Here is an 18,697-nt window from a genome sequence, read left to right as displayed (position 1 = left end):
AAAGCAGACAGCCGGCTTTGAAAGAGCAGCAGCCAGGCTTGGAGCCTGGGCCAGGGACTGCCTGTCGGTGGGTGCCCAGCGGATGCCCTGGATATCTGCGTGCCCAGAGCTGACAGCAGAGCCTCGTGGATCTAATCCTGATTAGCCATGCACTGAAGGGTAACAGCTCTGCCCTTGAACGTGGGGAGCGAAGTGTTGGTGGCCAATCCAGCAGCCCCATTTATTACCTCTTCCTGCTTCCCAGCTGCTGGCATTAGCAGAGCGGATGAATGCCAGGATTAGGAGGATTACGCGTCTGCAGCACCTCACTGCTGCTCACCGTGCTCCTGCCCGGCGGCCAAGGAGGGTGAGAGGTGCTGGGGTGGGCCAGAGGCGGGCTCATTCAGCAGGACTGGGGTTCCCAGGCTGTAGAGCAGAACCCAAGCAGGGAAAAGGAGTTGATCCTTGGGCCAGTCCTGTGCCACTGGCACAAAGAGGGAGGGATTGTGCTGGGCTGGTGGCTGCTGGATGAGCGGAGCCGTCCCGTACCTCCAGAGCCAGTCCTTTTCCCAGGGCATGGCACAGTTTGCTATGGACGTGACTTAATTGCAGGTTTCCTCCAGGGATGGAGGAGCACAAGCACCAGGGCATGGCAGTGGGATTTGCACTTTGCACCACCGAGCTCTGAGGGCAGCGACAGCAAGGAGGAGCCAGCTGTCAGCACCTGGTTCTTCCCCTCTTGTAACAGCCTTCAGCCCGTGCAGCAGCTGCCCTTCCTCCCCTCACCAAAACCTTGCAGCTGTGCTTGTTGCAGGCTCCCTCTGTGGCTCGCAGTGCATGCAGCTCCTACCCCAATAATCTGCCCCAACAGCTGGGGAAAAGGGTTCAAGGCTTTTCGCAGTCTCAGGGAGGGAAGAAGTCTTGCACCAATGTTTTTCCTCATTGCTCTTAATGCTTCAGTTCTCTATTCCACAGGTGTTGTGAAAGGCCAAGGCTGTATTTTCTAAGATGTTGCTACGTGGCTTTCAGTTTTGCTCAATCAATTAAAGTAGACAGGATAGAAGCAGATTTATGTTTTCTTTTAAATAGATCACCTTAAGTACAGACTCCAAGACCCCAAAAAACTTGACTGGAAATTTCCACAGTGGCCTTTCGGCATTCCTAGGTCCCCAGGTGAAACTCCCCATTTTAAGCCAGGAGGAAGCCCAGTTTCAGCATGGGTTTGTCATTCCCCCAGTGTCCAGTCTTTTCCATGGTGGCCTGCTTTGGGCTTCCAGGCACGGACTTAAAAAAATCCTGCTCTTTGATTTTGCTCTGTTGCACAGAAATGTATTTTATGCAGATATATTCTGCCCCAAATTGCCCTCTTTCCTTTACCCAAGTACTCTTCCATTAATATTTCCTCCTGGCTTTTCAGCGCCCACTTCAGCCCCCAGCCAGGGGGTGGCTGCAGGCACCAAGCCCAGAGTAGCGCTGGACCCCCACATCCGCCTCAAGGACGGCAAGCTGGACCTGGTGAGTGGCCTCTTCTCCTCAGGGTGCTCCCCCAGCGGTCTCCTCGCCTTGTTTTTGCTGTAGAAGAGCTGCGGGGCCACCAAGGAAGGCCAGGAGGAGGGCACTGGGGAGCAATGTGCAGCGTGTTCACCAGATGAAGGACCTGGGGGGCTGTGCGCCAGCAGGGGTGGCTGTCTGTTGGGTTGTGACTGCCCCTGCTGTGGCTGTGCCCCCACAAAGAGACTGGGACCCCCGGGGGTCTCGCTGGTGGAGCAGCACCCGCAGGCAGCCCGGGGTGCTGGGTCCCGCTGGAGGCCTGAGCCAGGAGCAGGTCGAGACCTTTCCACTTGCCCCGGTGGCTCAGTGGAGCGTGGGAGGGCAGCGCCAGGTATTAGCATTGGGGTCACTGGGTCACTTGCTTTCCGGAGGGATTACAAAGTGCAAAACTGAATAGAAATAGTCCAAGGGAATCAGCCTGGCTGAATAAATCTACTGCACTTGCTCGGTGCTCTAATTTGTGCACAGTGCCCTACACCGAGCAGGGCCTGCTGCTGCCCAGTTCCTCGCCACGAGTCCGGGCGGGCCGTGCTGGGGGCAGCAGGAGCTCTGGTGTGTAGTGCCCTGAGCGCTGATTTCCCTCCTGGCATCACGCTGCTCACACACTGCAGTTACTGCATCTAATCATTGAGACGGAGGCATCGCATCTGAGCCCAAGCTGTGTTTATCACCAAGTCTCAGCTGAGTTTGCTGGAGGATGTGTCCAGCCTCAGAAACTCCAAAGGGAGAACAGGGTGTAGTGAAACATCCCCACCGTGGCATCGAGGGGTGTCTGGGGGAGTCACGGCTCCCCTCGGCCACCTGTGGGTGCTGCAGGCAGCTCAGAAGCCCCGGGGGCTGCACCGTGTATGCGGGGAGCTTTGGGGGGGGGGGGGGGGGGGGCAGCAGCCCCCCAGCCCCCGGCTCTGCTCTCACTGCTGGGTGACCTCGGGCAGAGGAGAGGCCGAAGGCTCCCGGGGGTGGCCGCAGTGCTGGGCTCCAGGCGGGGCTGCCAGCTTTTGGAGGAGAACTCACTGCGAGGGCACCGTCCGAGGGCAGGAGCAGAGCTGCCCACTTGCTCACCCAAAGCCCCGGGGAAAGGCAGAGCGCCCGCAGGGGGCCGCGCTCCCCGCTCTGGCTGTGGGGTGCGTGGGGTACCCCCACCCCGGGGTGCTGCGGGCTTTGGGGGAGCGGGGGCACGGCCACGGCCCGGTGCGGGGCACAGGCGGGCATCTGCTGCCACCCTGCGGCGGTTCCCTTCCCTTCCCTTCCCTTCCCTTCCCTTCCCTTCCCTTCCCTTCCCTTCCCTTCCCTTCCCTTCCCTTCCCTTCCCTTCCCTTCCCTTCCCTTCCCTTCCCTTCCCTTCCCTTCCCTTCCCTTCCCTTCCCTTCCCTTCCCTTCCCTTCCCTTCCCTTCCCTTCCCTTCCCTTCCCTTCCCTTCCCTTCCCTTCCCTTCCCTTCCCTTCCCTGGGCCTGGGTGGGGGGTGACACACAGGGGGGACCCCTGCGAGGGGAAGCTTTGGGTGCAGCCTGCAGCAGCTGAGAGAAAGAGCTCTACCTTTAGCTTTGGCCCGTTCCCAGGTTCTCTGCTGAGCCTGACATTGTCTTTTAAAGCCTTTTCCTTGCTGCCGCCGGCACCAAGTGGCGTTTGCACAGGTTTAGCCACTTCTGTGCAGCGCCCAGGGGCTGAGCTGATACGTATCAGAAGTCAGTGCATCATGCATAGTAAGGGAGCAAAAGGTGCAGTGAGAGACAAAATGTTTGAATGTCTCCCGTTGCCGCAGGAAATACCCCGTGAACAGCTTTTATCTGCTCAGTCCCAAGCACGGTTCCTGGGCAGAAAGAAGAGAGGCCGAGCTCCTGGCAGCTGAGCATTGCTGCAGCTCCACAGGCTTTGATAAAGCTCCTGCCCATTTGTAATAGCTGCAAATCTGTTTGCCGCCTGTACAAAATGTTCTTGGAGGGCCACGAACGTGTCCCTGGCTTCAGGAACAGGCATTTCTGTGCAGCTGTGGGAAAGGAGAGCCTGGAAGTCCAGCCCAAGCCTGCTCCTCCAGCAGGTGATGCCTGCAGAGTCGCTTCCAGGAGAAAGCATTGCTTTCTACTCCACAGCAGTGCTTTCCCAGCGGTGTTTTTCAGGCAGTTATTTTTATTATTTTTATTAAACGTTCATTGTTCCTGCTGCAGGTTCTGCAGTACCTCGGTTTGGAGGTGACGGAGGAGAAGAAGAGGCAGCTGCGGCAAACTTTGACCACGGACTCGCAGGGGACGGTGGCCTATGGAGGTGAGCAGGCAGCTGCCAGCAGGCTCTGAGCTGTTGTGCAGCTTTCCTGATGGCTGAGAGGCACCTGCTGAAAGGCAGCAGCTCGGCCAGAAGCTCCCTGCTGGGCACTGCTCACAGGCAGTTAGGGGAAGTCACAAACACCTCCCGTCCTCGGTGCAGGCTGCGTGTGTCCCATGCGGCCCCTTGCACCAGGCTCTCCTCCATACGGAACAAATCCTGATGTTCAGACTTGTCCATTTAATACCCCCCTGCAGTGCTGAAGCCATTGATTTGGATTAAGTCAAAAACATGAGAAATGCCAGCAGGCAGGTGGGTGACATGGGTTAGAGAAATGGTGCTAGGGATTGGAATTTCAGAACTCTGAGAACAACAGTGAAAACTGCAAATATGTGGGGGAGGTTGTCTTTTGCTTGTTTGTTTTGTTATTTAGAAGTACATTTTTTTTCAATTTGACATTTTTTCACTATTTAAAAAAAAACGGTCTGGTAAAGGTTATCAGCAATGTAGGAGCAATGGCTTTAAAGTAAAAGAGGGTACATTTAGATTAGGTATTAGGAAGAAATTCTTCCCTATGAGGGTGGTGAGGCACTGGCCCAGGCTGCCCAGAGGAGCTGTGGCTGCCCCATCCCTGGCAGTGCCCGAGGCCAGGCTGGATGGGGCTTTGAGCGACCTGGTGTGCTGCGAGGTGCCCCTGCCCATGGCAGGGGGTTGGAACCAGATGGGCTTTAAGGTCCCTTCCCACCCAAAGCATTCTGTGATTCTATCATTCCGTGAGCTTACTTAAGCTTGCTGGGACCATCAAAGAACTGAGAGAAGATTCTTTGGTATCTCTAAACTTGCTCTGCCTGTCGGTCGGGATTTCCCCAAACCTATGGCATTTTCTCCCCCAAAAGCAGTGCTTTTCTCTCCCCTCCCTGCAAAAGCCACCTCTTTCTCGCAGATCTCCTCCAAGCGCTCAGGGACGTGATGCAGGACGAGCTGGATGAGGCCGGCCTGGATTCCAGCTCTGTGCTCTTTACCCAGCATGAGGTGGCCACTCTGCTGGACACGTCGGCGTTTCACTCCCCGGTGAGTCGGGCTGGCTCTCAGGCAGACCTGGCTGCACCGTCCCCGGGGGAAGCAGATTTTTGTGGGGCTGTGCAGGGGCAGGTGTGCAGGGTTGCTTAGAACACTATTTTTCTTGATACATAAATTCATGGGATTCTAAGGGAAAAGATATATTCTCATGTTCTGGTTGTTCTTGAGTTATACAAAGAAGGGAGAAGGATCCCTTAATCATTCTTATTATAGGAAATTATGTAAAAGAGTCCTCTGTTTTAATAAAGCAACACCACCACCTATGGGGTGATGTGAAGGAAACAGGCTATGTCACTCAGAGTGATGCAGGAGAATTAGCCATAATTAATCAATCCCAACTAACTTCACTTGGCTCAAAATGAAAATTCACGGCAGCACAGCTATTCCAGCTATGTCAGGGATCAGAGGCAGAAATTCTGGTGGGTGAGGGAATCCTTCAGCTGAATTATTCAGTGTGCCTTCCAATCCTAAAAATGCCAACACCTTTTCCAAGATTAATAGTTATTCTGGGTATGGAAAGCAGTACACCTGTGATCTAGCCCCATGGTTTTGGTAGCACACGAGTGGTGCTAATGCTGCCTTCTGCCCCACAGACCCTCGACTCGCTCAGCTGCAATGGCAGCGAGGAGCTGGAGCAGCTGCAGCTGGAGATGACGGACCTGCGGCAAGAAGTCCGACGGCTAAAGGTGGATCCTCTCCTCCCCGCAGACCCCTCAGCTGGTGCCTTCTGCTGGCACTCTCTGGTCGTATGGGAGGCTGTGGGGTGGCCTGTCCTTACTGAGGGGTCTCCTCTGCACCAAGCAGGCTCCCACCCACTCCTCTCCTTACCTCCAGCTTTCTCTCAAGCTCAAACAAAAGCTTATAACTTAAAGAGTATGCAGCCACTATTTTTTTTTTTTGAGACTGAGGAAGTACATTTAAAGCTGTGACACCTTATAATGCAAATAATTCAAGCCCATGGCTGACAGATGCACCTGACTGCACAGCTGCCAGCACTGTGGTTGGGTGCAGCAGGGACCCTGCACACATGCAGGTCGCAGCCCACCAATTGCGGCAACAGGGCAAGAGCACACGTGGCTGCTGCTGTCTGTATTGCTCTGGGGGTAGGAGCTGAAAGAGCAGGGCATCTTCTAGAGGATGTCCTGATGCTTGTTGCTTCTAATCTGGTGACAATATTTTCCCTAGGCTCTCCTGAAAGAGGTGGAAAACAGTAAGAAGTCAATGGAAGATGAGCTTCAGCGGCTGAACCAGGTTAGTGCAGAGCTGGTTGTTGGATGTGTCTCATGATGTTGGTTTTAATTCAACACCCTCGGGCTGTCACTGACCTGGAAAGGCTGAGCCGTGGGGGCTCTTCCTGCCTGTGTCCCAGCCTCCAGCTGGGACCCACCCCTGGGACACAGAGGCTGCCGGGGTGGGTTTGGTGCTCGGCGGCCAAGGGGGACGTGGCGCATACACCGCAACTTCTCGCTGCTTCCAGAAAGCCCTGGGCTTCCTCTCCGAGAACCGAACGCTGCACAGCAAGCTGCAGATGGCTGAGGTTGTGCAGAGGCAGGCTCACAGCGCAGAGCAGGACTACGAGGAAGTGATCCACTTGCTGGAAGCCGAAATTGCAGAACTGAAGATGCAGCTGGCAGGGAAGAAAGCAAAACATGTGGCTGAAATAGAGGTAATGCAACCCCTGCGTCTGCAAAGAAAAGACCGGTGGGAGGGGAAAAAGCCTGCCCTGCTGACCCTTCTTCTGGGGGTTCTATCTCCTTCATTTAAAGGTGAAAATGACCATAGCATATACGTTATTTGTTGTGTATGACAACTAGGCCAGCACAGTCTTTGGGTATGTGTTATAATTTGTGCAATTACCACCGGCCATTCCAAGAGGACTGTGGTTTTCTGCTTGTAGCAAATGCCATAAGCTGATGTTTCCAAAAGCCAAGGCTGGAGTGTCATCATCTCCTTTCTGTTCTCTGGCCCTGTCTTAGGAGGACATCCTGGAACTGAAAAGACAGTTGTCCCTGGCTGACGGCCAGTTACGGAAATCAGAAGTCTCACGGAAGCGCCTGGAGATCTGCAATAGGAAACTGCTCCTGTTTGTGCAGGTGATGTACTCAGCTGCCTCTGGTGCTGGTGGCAGCACTGTGGCCTCTTACCTTAACAGGGATTTTGCAAGTCCAACTGATTTCCTGGTCCAGAAGCAAGAAATTTATTTATTTTTATTCTTTCTCATGCTAACAAGGCACTGTCTGTTGGTTAGGAGAAACCAGGGAACAAGCTCATGCATGTTCCTTTACCCATGAGCCATGTAAACAGTGTGGTGCAGCTTTTGCCCTGTGGCTCTGCTGTCCCCAGCTCACCGACCCTTCCCTGCTGCTCCGGGAACTCCTCTGGACACGACAGTCAAAATCGTGCATTTTGTCCTTCCCTTTGTATGGCTGGCCAGTTGCTTCTCTGCACAGCCAATGTGAACTCAAGGAGTAGTTTTGCTCTTTCGGTGCTCTCCCCTCACCTAGATTTCCTGAAAAATTACATATAGAATTGCTTTAGCCATTTAATTGTCTGTTCTTCTACTTTATTGCCTGTACAAAGCTTATGTAGTTAGTAAACTGGCCAGCATGTGAAGCACTAGGATTCTGGTATCTGCTACAGCTACTAGTAACCTGTCCCAGGAGATCTTGAGATCAATAGGAAACAGTGGAGAGAAAGGAAGTGTAGATTCTGTGCCCCCTGCCTCAGAGAAGGAAGAATTAAAATGCCTCTAGACCTGCAGCACTAGGCGTGTTCACTGGGGTGTATGCAGTCTGGGGCTGGACTTTGCAAATGGATTTGGCTTGGTCCCCGGGGCAAACATCACAGGATTTTGGCTACTGGGATAAAATGTCTTCTTTTTATACACCCCTCAGTAGTGATTGAGCATTCACTAACCATTATGAGACATTACATGTGCAAGTACAATCCAGAAACCATGGAGTTGCTGAAATGTAGCCTGCAAAACTATTCTTTGGAAGAGTATTTTTATGGTGCATTTGGTATACTTTAATGTTGGTATTAAAATGCATAACTCAGATGTGTCTGTATATTTGCATAGGCTGTGCATGTTGCCTGTGTTGCAAAAGGCCTTGAGATATTCGCTTCAAGGGCAATGAATAAGCAGAAGCTGATTACTGTCATATTAAATCTGATCAGCAGCAAAAATCCATGAGGTTTGTTCTCAGGAATTATTCATTCCTACAAGTTTGAAACCTTTTTTCCCCCCCCTTTTTTTTTTCTTTTATGGCAGAACGTTCACAAGGTCTTGAGCACACCCAGTCATTTACCAGATGAGAAAAGGTAGGAGATGGCTTCTGGGAACTGCAAACAGGAACATTTCCTTTCCTGACCTTTCTCAGGGGAAGGTGATTCACACATAACCTGCCTGGAGTTTCTAAAAATACTGTCACTTTGGGAATGAAACTATTGGGAAAAGATGATCAGGATGCTACAGGTCAATTGGTATTTGGGAACATTTCACCTCTGTTTCAGGCTGTTCTGGGGAATGAGTAGGTGAAGCACTCCTTTGATTAAGCTGCTCTTGTTAGCAGAGCCCCTAAGCAAGCTGTTTCAAAGAAGCAGAGTTGTGACTCATCTGCTTTTCCTACTAGAAGTCAGTCTTTGGCTTTAGGACCATGGCCTTGTTTGTCAGCAGTTACAGAAACTAATAGTGTAAGCAAAGAACTAACACGACTCTTAAGTACATGACTGGTTACAGAAATAAAGTTCAGGATTTTGAACTCCCCTTCAAACTATCTCCTATCACTTGCAAAAACTGTATCAGAACTCTGTTGTGAGAACTCTGGTGGTATTTCGTTTGTTTTTGTAAAATTGGTTGATTTGTTGAAAAGTCACAGTATTGTTGATAATGACTTGACTCTTAAAAAATGCTGATTTTTAAGAATGATGGTAAGGGAAAACAATTTTTTTAATGGTTAGGTTTCCAAGATGGTTGTTTCTGTGATAATGAAAGAAAAAAAAATTTTTGAAGAATTCTAAAAAGAAATAGAAATTCTAAAAACAAACAAACAATCAAAAAACGTTGATAGTATATCTTATATTTCTGTCTAACACAACAATGCAAGTGTGCCTAAAATAGACTCTTCAGTGATGCCGTGAGATCGAGATGCAATTCCCCTCTGAATGCACAGAATTTACGTAGAGTATCCTTCAGAAGAAGCTGGCCAGGATTTTCAATGACCGTTCCATGATAGAAGTATTGATGGCACTTTCCATATTTATAAGAGTCAACAGTGAAACAGAAGAGGATAAAACAGACGCAGTCTCAGATACATCTCTTCCATCTTCAGATCTTGTTGACCTCTTGCTGTCAGAAGCTAAAGAACTGCTAGCACCAATCCTCTCCAACAAGGATGGTAAGCACTAAACTAACTAGAGCAACCTGAATCCAAGCAAGTCTGAAGGATGCTTGCTTAGTGTTATTTACAGCTTCTGCCACCCTCCGTACTTGTTTGCTATACCAGCTAAGCCTCCCAAGAAGCCTCCTAATTCTCTCATGCTGAGATGTTCCCATACAACTCGTAGTTGAATCTGACAAGTAGACTCATGGTATAAGGAGTCAAAAGGGCCAGAGGAAAGGCATTTACCCAGGAGAAACTAAGAGGAATGGTTTTAAAGAATCACAGAAACGCTACGAAAGGGACTGCTGGAGAACAATAGTCAAATCTGCTCCTTGTAGGACCATCACCCACACTAGATTAGATCTACAGTGGTTTTTAGCCAGCTGCATCTTGACAGCCTCTCTGGATAATGTGTTCCCGAGCTGCACTATGCTCCATGTAGAAACAGATTTTCCTAACGTCTAGTCTGAACTCCCCAAGGTGCGATCTGTGGCTGTTGCCCCCAGTTATGTTGTCTGCATTGCCAGCAAGAGTTTGGCTCCAACGTCTTTGTAATTGCCCTTGAAGTAGGAGCGGGTGGTGCAAGACTGCCGTTCAGCCTCCCCTTTGCCAGGCTCCCTCAGCCCTCCCCAAGCTCCCCTTTATGGTTATGAGCCCTAGGGCTGCCTTTGCTGGCCCTTATCCAGCTTCTCAATAGCTTTGAACTGGGGATCCAAACCTGCATTCACCATCCAGGTACGAGAGCAGCAGCGCTGAGCAGAGGGGCATGGTAATCTCCCCATTTCCTTGGTGTACAAATCCATCAGCCTAGGCAGCCTCCCACTCCCGTGGCTGTGGATGGGAGGAAATCAGGCACATAGCATCCATGGCAGTATGAATAACCTCCCAGTCTGGGATTCTCAGACTATTCTGTGACCCATAAGAGTTTCTTGCAGCAGTTATTCGACCCCACTTGTCTCTTTCACTGCAAAAGAAGAGCTTATCTTCTCCTTCTTCTCATCACAGGATGAACGTACAACCCCTAATATATGCCCAGCCTTTACTCTTTGATGCTATTCATCACCCAGACATACTGCTGTGGCCTTTCCTGCGCTGCAGTCCAGCGTTGCCACTTCTCAGAGCACAAGACACGAGGAAAATAATTGTAGCCTATAAGGATTAAACCTAATAGATGAATGTGTCAGCATTTCCAGTGTGTCTGCATTATTTAAATGCATGTTATCATAATGTAGCAGTGATACTTGCACTGGGTGTGTTTTCTAACCCTTCACTTGGTTGTGTGCTTACATTTGCAGCTTCGCCATGTGACAGGGACCAGTGCCTGCCTGCTGAAGGAATCCCAAATTACAAGGAGTAGGTGTCAAAACTGTCTTGCTCTGTAATTTTGACACAATAAGAATTCCTGTGTGTGTGGTTTTTTTTTTATTATTTTTATTTTTTTAATCAAATTTTTTGCTTGACAACCTTTAACCAGATAATCTAGTCAAGGCCTCCAGATGGTCATGTCAGAGAAAGAAGTCATTTCCTAGACAGCAAGAGCCTTCCTGCCCAGCACAATGAAGTACAGTGTGAATTCGTGGATCTTTGTTTTGTTTTCTAAAGTGTGATTTTTTTTTCTTCAGGCCAGATGGGAATTTATGGTTCTGTGGCTTGTCTAACTGGCACTTTTCAAGACCACTGAGTTCTCAGCATGGGAAAAATCCTCAATGAATGTGTTAGACTTTTTTGTCATGGTGTTAGGATGCCATGAGGTCCAAGCCCAGGAGAGTGGGACAAGCATGGCTCTGTTTGGGTCTCCAGTCTTCTAAGATTGTTTCTGAAACCTCTTAAGTGAATTATGTTTAACAGAGCCATGCCCTGAAAATATCTGCTGAAAGAGTATACCTTTGAGGCTTGACCACTGTCTTAGCTGATTGCCTTAACTGAACCTTAGAATCTGCAGGCAGGGTTTGTTAGCTATAAAGCAGACATTTGCAAGCCTTCATTTCAAGTCAGGAAAAGCGTTTTCAGGCAAAACAGACGGCCAGTACAATCAAAGAGCCATGAGAGATCCATGGCCGCCTCTCTTCTCTACTCAATGACAAGTCTTGTCTTCATGTTATCTTCCGTATCCCTCCCCCAGTTTACAGAAGCATACGTTTCTGTTTCAGCCATCTTCATCAGAAGACCACGTGGCCCCCCCCTCCGAGCCAGAACAAGGCTGACCAGCCGCAGTCACCGAGTCCCACCAAGGAGCTGCCTGAGAAGCCGACATAGATCTCCCGTGACCTGCTCGTGCTCAGATCTGCGACCGCTCGTAACGCGGCTGCTGCGCTGGGACATGGCAAGGACACAAAATGGGTGCTTCAGCTTCCAGGCAAAGCAGAGAGAGAAACAAGCTTTCTAATGCAAGACTGATTCTTCCTGACTAACCGCCCAAGACTTTTTCAGCATCCTCCCCTGCGCGTCTACCTCTGAGCTATTGTACAAGGCTATTTACTCTTGGTTTTGCAGCTTTATAGAAAAAAAATATTCTCAAGAGGTTACACAGGCCTGGATTTCACTGGCAGCCTTTTAGAGCTTGGATCCTGGGTAGTAAGAGGAGCATGGACTTACCCAAGGGACTCAGATTCCTTTTGGTATTTCATACAAAAAACCAAAGTACGTTTAGTGACTGTAATCAACGCAGCTTAATCTGTAGTGTCCTAGCTGTCTCAGGATAGGTACTTCTCTTTTCATTCTTTTTGTATAGCTTATCCCAGCTGCAATGCTTGAACTGGAAAGCACCGTCCCAGCTAGCTGCTGGAGACGGCTGCGTGCTACTGGTGCCCACGTTCTGCCGAACACCGAGCGCTCCCCGCAGCGCCGGAGAGGACACAGTGAACAGACTTCAGTAACGGCCCGCGGCGTCACTTGGAAATTAGATACGTGCGATGCAAGCTTGTATGTGGTTAGCAAAGAATGCGGTAGAGATCTGAGGCAAACACAAGGTCTGGCAAATAAAATGATCACACTGATTGCAAGGTGTTGGCTTTCTGAGCTGGGTTCTGATTGCAGTCCCTGTGTCCAGTGCCTCTGAGCGGAATACCCATTTCTAATTCCCTCTTACTCTGGCAGCTGACAGCAAAGTGCATTTAGAAGTTGCAGGAAAATGGGATGCATTCTAGCTCTTACACAGGACTCTTTACAATTACTTCAGCTTTCCTTTGTGGGAGTTCAAGGCATGTGGGTCCTTTATAGCCTAAAATGTTAATATCTACTATACTCTTATCACCTCACTGCTAAAACATTACCTGTGTGATGGCATCTCACAGTCACATAACTAACTAGTCTGAAATTTTGGTCAAATTTGATATAATGGCTCATGATTTATTAAATCTTTTGAAGAAATGCTTCAGAAAATAAATTATAGGACGTCTTTTAAAAGGGAACATAATTCTTTGGACCATTCACAAGAATATTCCCAGGAAGGAGATGTTTTTAAAGGATATGAATCTTTTAGGATAGCCTGTGGTTAATAGCTTGTTCCCTAGTGCTCTTTTTCAGTGGAACGGTAGCGATTACTGGTGTTACCTGTGGGTTCAGCCCCTACGGCCTTGTTCTCATCCCATGCTGTACAGGTAGGGCAAAGCTGCAAGAAGACAGGTAAGAGGTGCACAGAGCCAAACCCAGTCTCACCAGTTTGGTCTACCCTGTCTCTGGAAAAGCATCTCCAGTTCCCCTGGGGTTTGTGTGGCAGATACTGATCTGCTGATAGCAACATGTCTTCAAAAGCTGCAAAAGTTTGGCTGGAGGCTCCGTTCCAGGGTGATGTCTCCAGCCACTGCTCACCATGCTTGCCAGAGCACAGCACAAACAAGATTTTCGGAAGTAGCAGGTCTTCAGCTGTGTTGTGTCATTACATACACCCAACGGCACCTGAGAAACCTAGTGGGAAAGAAGCAAGTTATGGGAAAAACAGAGTTATTTAGGCCTAACCTTAGTTTTGTGGAACTCAACAGGAATTTTGCTACTGATCCCAATGATCATGGGATTTTCCCAAAATATGAGTATTGAGCTGAGGGCTGGAACCGCCCAGCCTGGTGGGAACAATCCTGTCCCAGCAGGGCTCAGTTTTGTGGTCTGAAAGAGAATGTACTTGATGCTCCTTCCATAGTCAAGTGATTCATGTTTTAATCACCCAAGAAAGAAGATTTTGTATAAAATTTTTGTGCTGAGTTTTGGCCTTGCAGAGGTAAGCCTGACATAGCCCAAACATAATTCAGTTGATGCTCACACATGGCAAAGGTTGGGAACAGTGTGAAGCTGACCCAGGGCATTTTGTGTATCCTCAGCTGTCTGCTAGCAAAAGAGCTGTGAAGATATTAACCTTTTACAAAGCCCAGATAATCCTGTGTCCACAGCCTACTGGCAATCTCTTTGGAAAAGAAGTCACCCATGTTCCTATCGGCCACTAGAGATCCTGGCATCGAGTGTGCTTGGCAAAGCAGCCATACAGTTTAGCTGCTTTCCATTATTTCCTTTGAACTCACCACGTTCCTTTTGCCATTGCTTCAAGCACAGAAATCTTTCCAAACTCCTATTAATAGCGTTGTTGCTAACTGCTACCTTTTCAGAGAAATGTTGAAAGCTAAGATGTGACGAGAGCTGTGCTCCTGGAGGTAATGCTGATTTCGGTGACCCAGAATAACAAACCTGTGTCATGCTTTACTCCTAGGCAAGTGTGATCAGGCAGAACTCAGCAAGTAGTGGGGTGACACCTCTTCACAGAGCTACCAAGAGGCAAAAAGGAAACATGGAAAGGAACAAAGCACAGGAAGGGAAGTCACAGAATATGTCATTTAAACAGGATTCGTCTTATTTACATAGGACTTGTCTGGTACTCTTAGAAAGCTGAATTCTTTCTTCATTTGCAATATTATAACTTGCGTGTAAGGTTCTGCAGATCTACTGCAGTCACAGCATGCTGTATCTGTGGAAGAGGACACCAGTATGACCGAACAGTGAGGAGGAGTATTGATAAAAACGATTCCTGCATGGTATCAGATCTTACTGAGTGGTTAAAACGTAAACTGGCAAGTATTTTATAAACCAGTAGGGGAAATGTAAGCTGTCCCTGTACATAGGCCTAACAGACTACATTCAATACACTGCAAGTGTATAAACTCATAAAGATGGACCTAAAGAATATCAGTGGGGTCAGCTGTTACTCTGGAAGCTCTGGGTGTTAAATATCCCTGATGTGATGGTTTTATTTTGCATTTTTCTTATGTTAAGCAGAAGTTCAGTTCTTACCCATGGGTGGGCCAGCAGTTGGGAGCCCTTGTTCCCTAATGAAATAAGCCCAAACTAGATCTGACCATCTATTTTAACAGCTACAGAAAAAGGGGAGGTTGGGCAGCTGGCCACCTAGTCACTATCTTGAAAGGTGAATGTAGCTGAGAGCCATTAGTACACCGTTTATCTGCAGTCTGATGGGTAAGGTAACTGAATCTGCTGTAAGATGTGCTGGACTGGAGCTCATTAGATCTCCTGTTTCATCTCTGCCAGTGATCTCTGCCACCTCACTGCATGACCTTGGGCAGCACATTTCATCCCAGTTTTGCACCAGACAGAAATGGGGCTGGCAGCATCAGCTTATGTGAGTGGCATAAGGAAGGAAAAGCCCTAGGGCCCCACAGAATATGGGGCTTGACCCTGTGGCACAAAGGGATCTGGAAACTGGTGTGTTATGATGTCCTGCTGATCTGTGCTTTTAGTGTATAAAGCCTCAAGACGTTAACTTCTGCTGACTCTAAAAACAACATGCCCAAGTTCTGCTTGGTTTTTGTGAAACAGAGCCAGGCTAAGTGCTAAAAGACATCTCTGCAGAGATGTGCTTCCCACGGCAAGGTGAAGGCTGACTCTGAGCACCGCTGGGGAGGCTGGCGTGGTGGTGCCCAGCACTGGAGGCTGCTGAGCCTCCTCTTTCACTCCATTCAGTGACACGGGCTGGACAGAAGCCCAGTTCTAGAGAGGGGAGATGCACTTCCACGCTGCTGTAAATATGGCTCTAAAAAACAGGTGAACTTCGCTGCTGAATTTTTAAAGAGACACTTTAATGTTTAAACAATGCTGATTTTCTAAGGGTTGTTAAATACATGTGAATGAGGGCTAGAAAGCGACTTAGTGCGCCAATGCAGAAAGGGCTGGGCTGTCCGTCATATGCCACTTTTTCATGATCTTTCTCCTGCATGTAACCCGTGGTCTAAGCCAGCCCCTCCCAGGCAGACCACTGCCATAAACCTCCTTTGCAGCTCCTTCAGAGACCAGCTGCTTTCATAATAAAGTAAATAGGAATAACAATACCACAAACAATCCCTGCAAATTCTTCTTTTCCTCACACAATGCACCTCCTCATTTGAATTTCTGCTGAGTTTTTTTTTTGTTTGTTTTTTTTTTTTTTGTTTGTTTTTTTTTCCAACTTACTCCCACAGATGAGGCAGGAAAGTTTAGCGGAAGAGAGAATTTGTGGTGAAAAGCCCTCGGTAATGGCAGAAGTGGAGGCTGAACGGTATCTACAGACCAGACGTCCTTCCTGGGGGACATTCTTATTTCTAACCGCAGAGACTGGCAGGGATGGGCTGCTGGAGGGTGAGAACTTCTATCTGAGCAGCTCCCATGAGAAATACTGAGGGCTGAATGCCAGCCCTTGAGGCAGACAGCCCATCCCTGCAGGTAAAAGGGTGGCAAGCTGGCATGCGGAGGCTTCGGGGCACTTAGGAATGCCAACAGAGATTTGCCTCTATGTTGGAAGAAAGGTAGCCTACCAAAACTGCAAAATGCCAAGGTGACCTTCTAGCACCAGGAGACAAACACACATTGGAAAAACAGAATTCTAGTTAAGGCTGCCCAGCAGGGGAGAGGGCAGGAAGTTACTCTCCGAAATCTTGACCTGTTTTTATGGCTAGAACATACATGCCCTGCTATTAAGCCACGAAGTAGCAATGGGCAGGGGTGTTGTAGAAAGAGGGTGGAAATAATGGAGATTTTTTGTTTGGTTACTTGTTTGTGGTTTTTGTTTGTTTGTTTCCTCTGTTTTCTCTAAGGAAATTTGACAGTAATAGAGGTGGAAGAGGAATACCATTTCTCTGAACATGTGACATCCTGAATGGGAAAGCTTTATGAAAGCATAAAGTGAAGGTAGATGTCACAGGTCTTGGATAACTTTATAAAGTTATCCAAGACTTCTGTGGCTTTCAATGCCCAGACCTTCTGCACAGGCCCCTAGGAGATGCTGGCTGCTCTGGCTGCAGCTTTCAGAGCCTTCTGCCATTTGAGGGCTCTGTGGGATCTTTGTTTACAGAGCAGTGTCAGGCTGGTCCCCCCAGCTTGAGACAGTAGAATGCTTCAGGAAACATTACTGATCAGAAATAGGTCTGCAGCTTCCTGAAATGCCTGCCCAGATAAGGGGATGCTCTACAGCTAGAAGTGATAAGGAGGCAGGAAAAGAAACATGTGATGAGATGTTTTTAGTAACATCTGCAAAGTGTCAGCTGGTCCCTTGGGAGATCTTGAAAGGAGGTTTCTGAAGGTGCAAAACATTCCTGGGATGGTCTCCCACATCCTCTCCTCCACTTCTGGGTGCCCTGCACTCCTGCTCCAGGACCATGTGCCTGCTCAGCAGCTGCTGCTGCCATCCCAGCGTGGCACCAAGTTGGAAGGGACACGCAGGGATCATCGAATCCAACTCCTGGCTCCACACAGGACCACCCAAAAACTAGACCCAGCGTTTGACAGTGCTATCCAAATGCTTCTTGAACTCCAGCAGCTCAGTGCTGTGACCTAGAGAGCCTGTCCCAGTGCCTGACCACCTCTGGGTGCAGAACCTTTCCCTAACCCCCAGCCTGACCCTCCCCTGTCCCAGCTCCATGCCATCCCCTCGGGTCCTGTTGCTGTCCCCAGAGAGCAGAGCTCAGCGCCTGCCCCTCCGCTCCCCTCGTGAGGGAGCTGCAGGCCGCCATGAGGCCTCCCCTCGGCCTGCTCTGCTCTGGGCTGAACAAACCCAGGGACCTCAGCTGCTCCTCACAGGTCTTACTCTGTAGGCCTTTCACCATGTTTTAGCCCTCCTTTGACACTCTCTAACAGTTTTACATCCCTCCCACATCATGGAGCCCAACCCTGCACACAGTGCTCAAGGTGAGGCCACACCAGGCAGAGCAGGGCGGGACAAGCACCCCTGTGCCGTGCTGTCGTGCTAGCTGTGCTGTGCCTGAGGCACCCCAGTACGTGGTGCCCCTCACTGTGTTCAGCCTCCCCAAGGGTCATGGCAGAACGCCTCCTCGTGTGCAACGACTGAGGAAAAGAGGCTGGGAGGTGGGAACGGAGCCCACGGGCACTTGGCTGAGCACCATTTAACTCAGGGCAAAACCAGCCCTGGGGACGTTAGCTCTGAGCACACAGCCCTGGGGCATGAGGGAGGCTACAAACGCACCCCCACAGCACCGTGACTGTAGCCTGCGGCGTGCGGCCACTGCCCTCAGCTCAGGGCAGGCTCCCTGCGCACACCCCTCACTGGGCACCGCACAGCCCCGAGCCTTAATGGGGCGTGAGGGGAAGAGAAACCCGGGGCCACGGCGAACGGGCGGGGCCGAACGGGCGGGGCCGAACGGGCGGGGCCGAACGGGCGGGGCCGAACGGGCGGGGCCGAACGGGCGGGGCCGAACGGGCGGGGCCGAACGGGCGGGGCCGAACGGGCGGGGCCGAACGGGCGGGGCGGGGCGCAGCACAATGGACAGCGCTCTGCGGCGCCGCGCGGCGGGGCGGGGCCGCGAGGGGGAGGCGGGGGCTGGGGCTGGGGCCGGGGCGCGGCCGCGCTCGGTCCCTCGGTGCCGGTGCCGGGCGGGGAGCGGGGCCGCAGCCGCCCGCGGGTGGGAGGCAGCCCCGGAGCCGCCCGCCCCGCCCCGCCCCGCGATGCCGGCCCTGCCCCGCCCGCCCCCCCGGGGCCACGGAGCCGCCCCGAGGGGCGCAGCCCCGCCGCCGCCGCGCAGCCCCGCCCGGGGCCGGGAGGCCGCCGCCAGCCGGGGCCGGTAGCGCTGCGGGCAGCGCCGGGACCGCCGGGGGACCGCCGGTAAGCGGGGGCGATGCCGATGCCGATGCCGGGCGGCCGCTGGGGTGGGGGGGGGGAGGTGCGGAGGTGCCGGGCTCGAAGCGGATCCGCTGCGTGCACGGAGGGGGCGGCCAACTTCACAGCGCTCCGGGAGCGGGGCGCCCGCCGCTCATCCCTTCCCTTCGCCCCTGCCCGGCCGAAGGTGCCGCTCCTCGGTGTGCTGTGAGCAACGTGCGGGTGCGCCTCGGATGCTCGCCTTGCCTGTGCTTGGCCGTAGCCCCTGGCAGGGCTCCGGGCTGCCCTGCGAGGTGCCCAGGCTGCTGGTGCGCAGCCCCCGTGCGGCTTCGGCCCCGCAGCAGCAAGGGGGGCAGCAAGGTG

At 51.1% G+C, this 18,697-nt stretch overlaps 2 protein-coding genes across 2 annotated transcripts in view; both read left to right on the top strand.

Annotated features, from left to right (window-relative positions):
- The window catches only part of LOC311445079 (syntaxin-binding protein 4-like), a 39,836-nt gene extending 27,566 nt beyond the window's left edge, over window positions 1-12,270 (top strand). The window contains exons 12-22 of the mRNA XM_084536777.1: window positions 1,397-1,494; window positions 3,697-3,793; window positions 4,734-4,861; window positions 5,464-5,556; window positions 6,056-6,121; window positions 6,348-6,536; window positions 6,847-6,963; window positions 8,142-8,191; window positions 9,137-9,267; window positions 10,548-10,605; window positions 11,403-12,270. Of these exons, the coding sequence (XP_084392903.1) occupies window positions 1,397-1,494; window positions 3,697-3,793; window positions 4,734-4,861; window positions 5,464-5,556; window positions 6,056-6,121; window positions 6,348-6,536; window positions 6,847-6,963; window positions 8,142-8,191; window positions 9,137-9,267; window positions 10,548-10,605; window positions 11,403-11,508 (1,133 nt within the window). The 3' untranslated portion in view covers window positions 11,509-12,270. The remainder of the gene's footprint in view (window positions 1-1,396; window positions 1,495-3,696; window positions 3,794-4,733; window positions 4,862-5,463; window positions 5,557-6,055; window positions 6,122-6,347; window positions 6,537-6,846; window positions 6,964-8,141; window positions 8,192-9,136; window positions 9,268-10,547; window positions 10,606-11,402) is intronic.
- Window positions 12,271-18,214: 5,944 nt separating this feature from the next.
- The window catches only part of SEC14L5 (SEC14 like lipid binding 5), a 40,125-nt gene continuing 39,642 nt past the window's right edge, over window positions 18,215-18,697 (top strand). The window contains exon 1 of the mRNA XM_084536821.1: window positions 18,215-18,340. The gene's annotated coding sequence lies outside the window, so the exon portion shown is untranslated. The remainder of the gene's footprint in view (window positions 18,341-18,697) is intronic.

This window comes from Aythya ferina, assembly GCF_964211825.1.
Source record: "Aythya ferina genome assembly, chromosome: 15".
NCBI lineage: Eukaryota > Metazoa > Chordata > Aves > Anseriformes > Anatidae > Aythya > Aythya ferina.
This window is presented reverse-complemented; position numbering and strand designations above follow the sequence as displayed.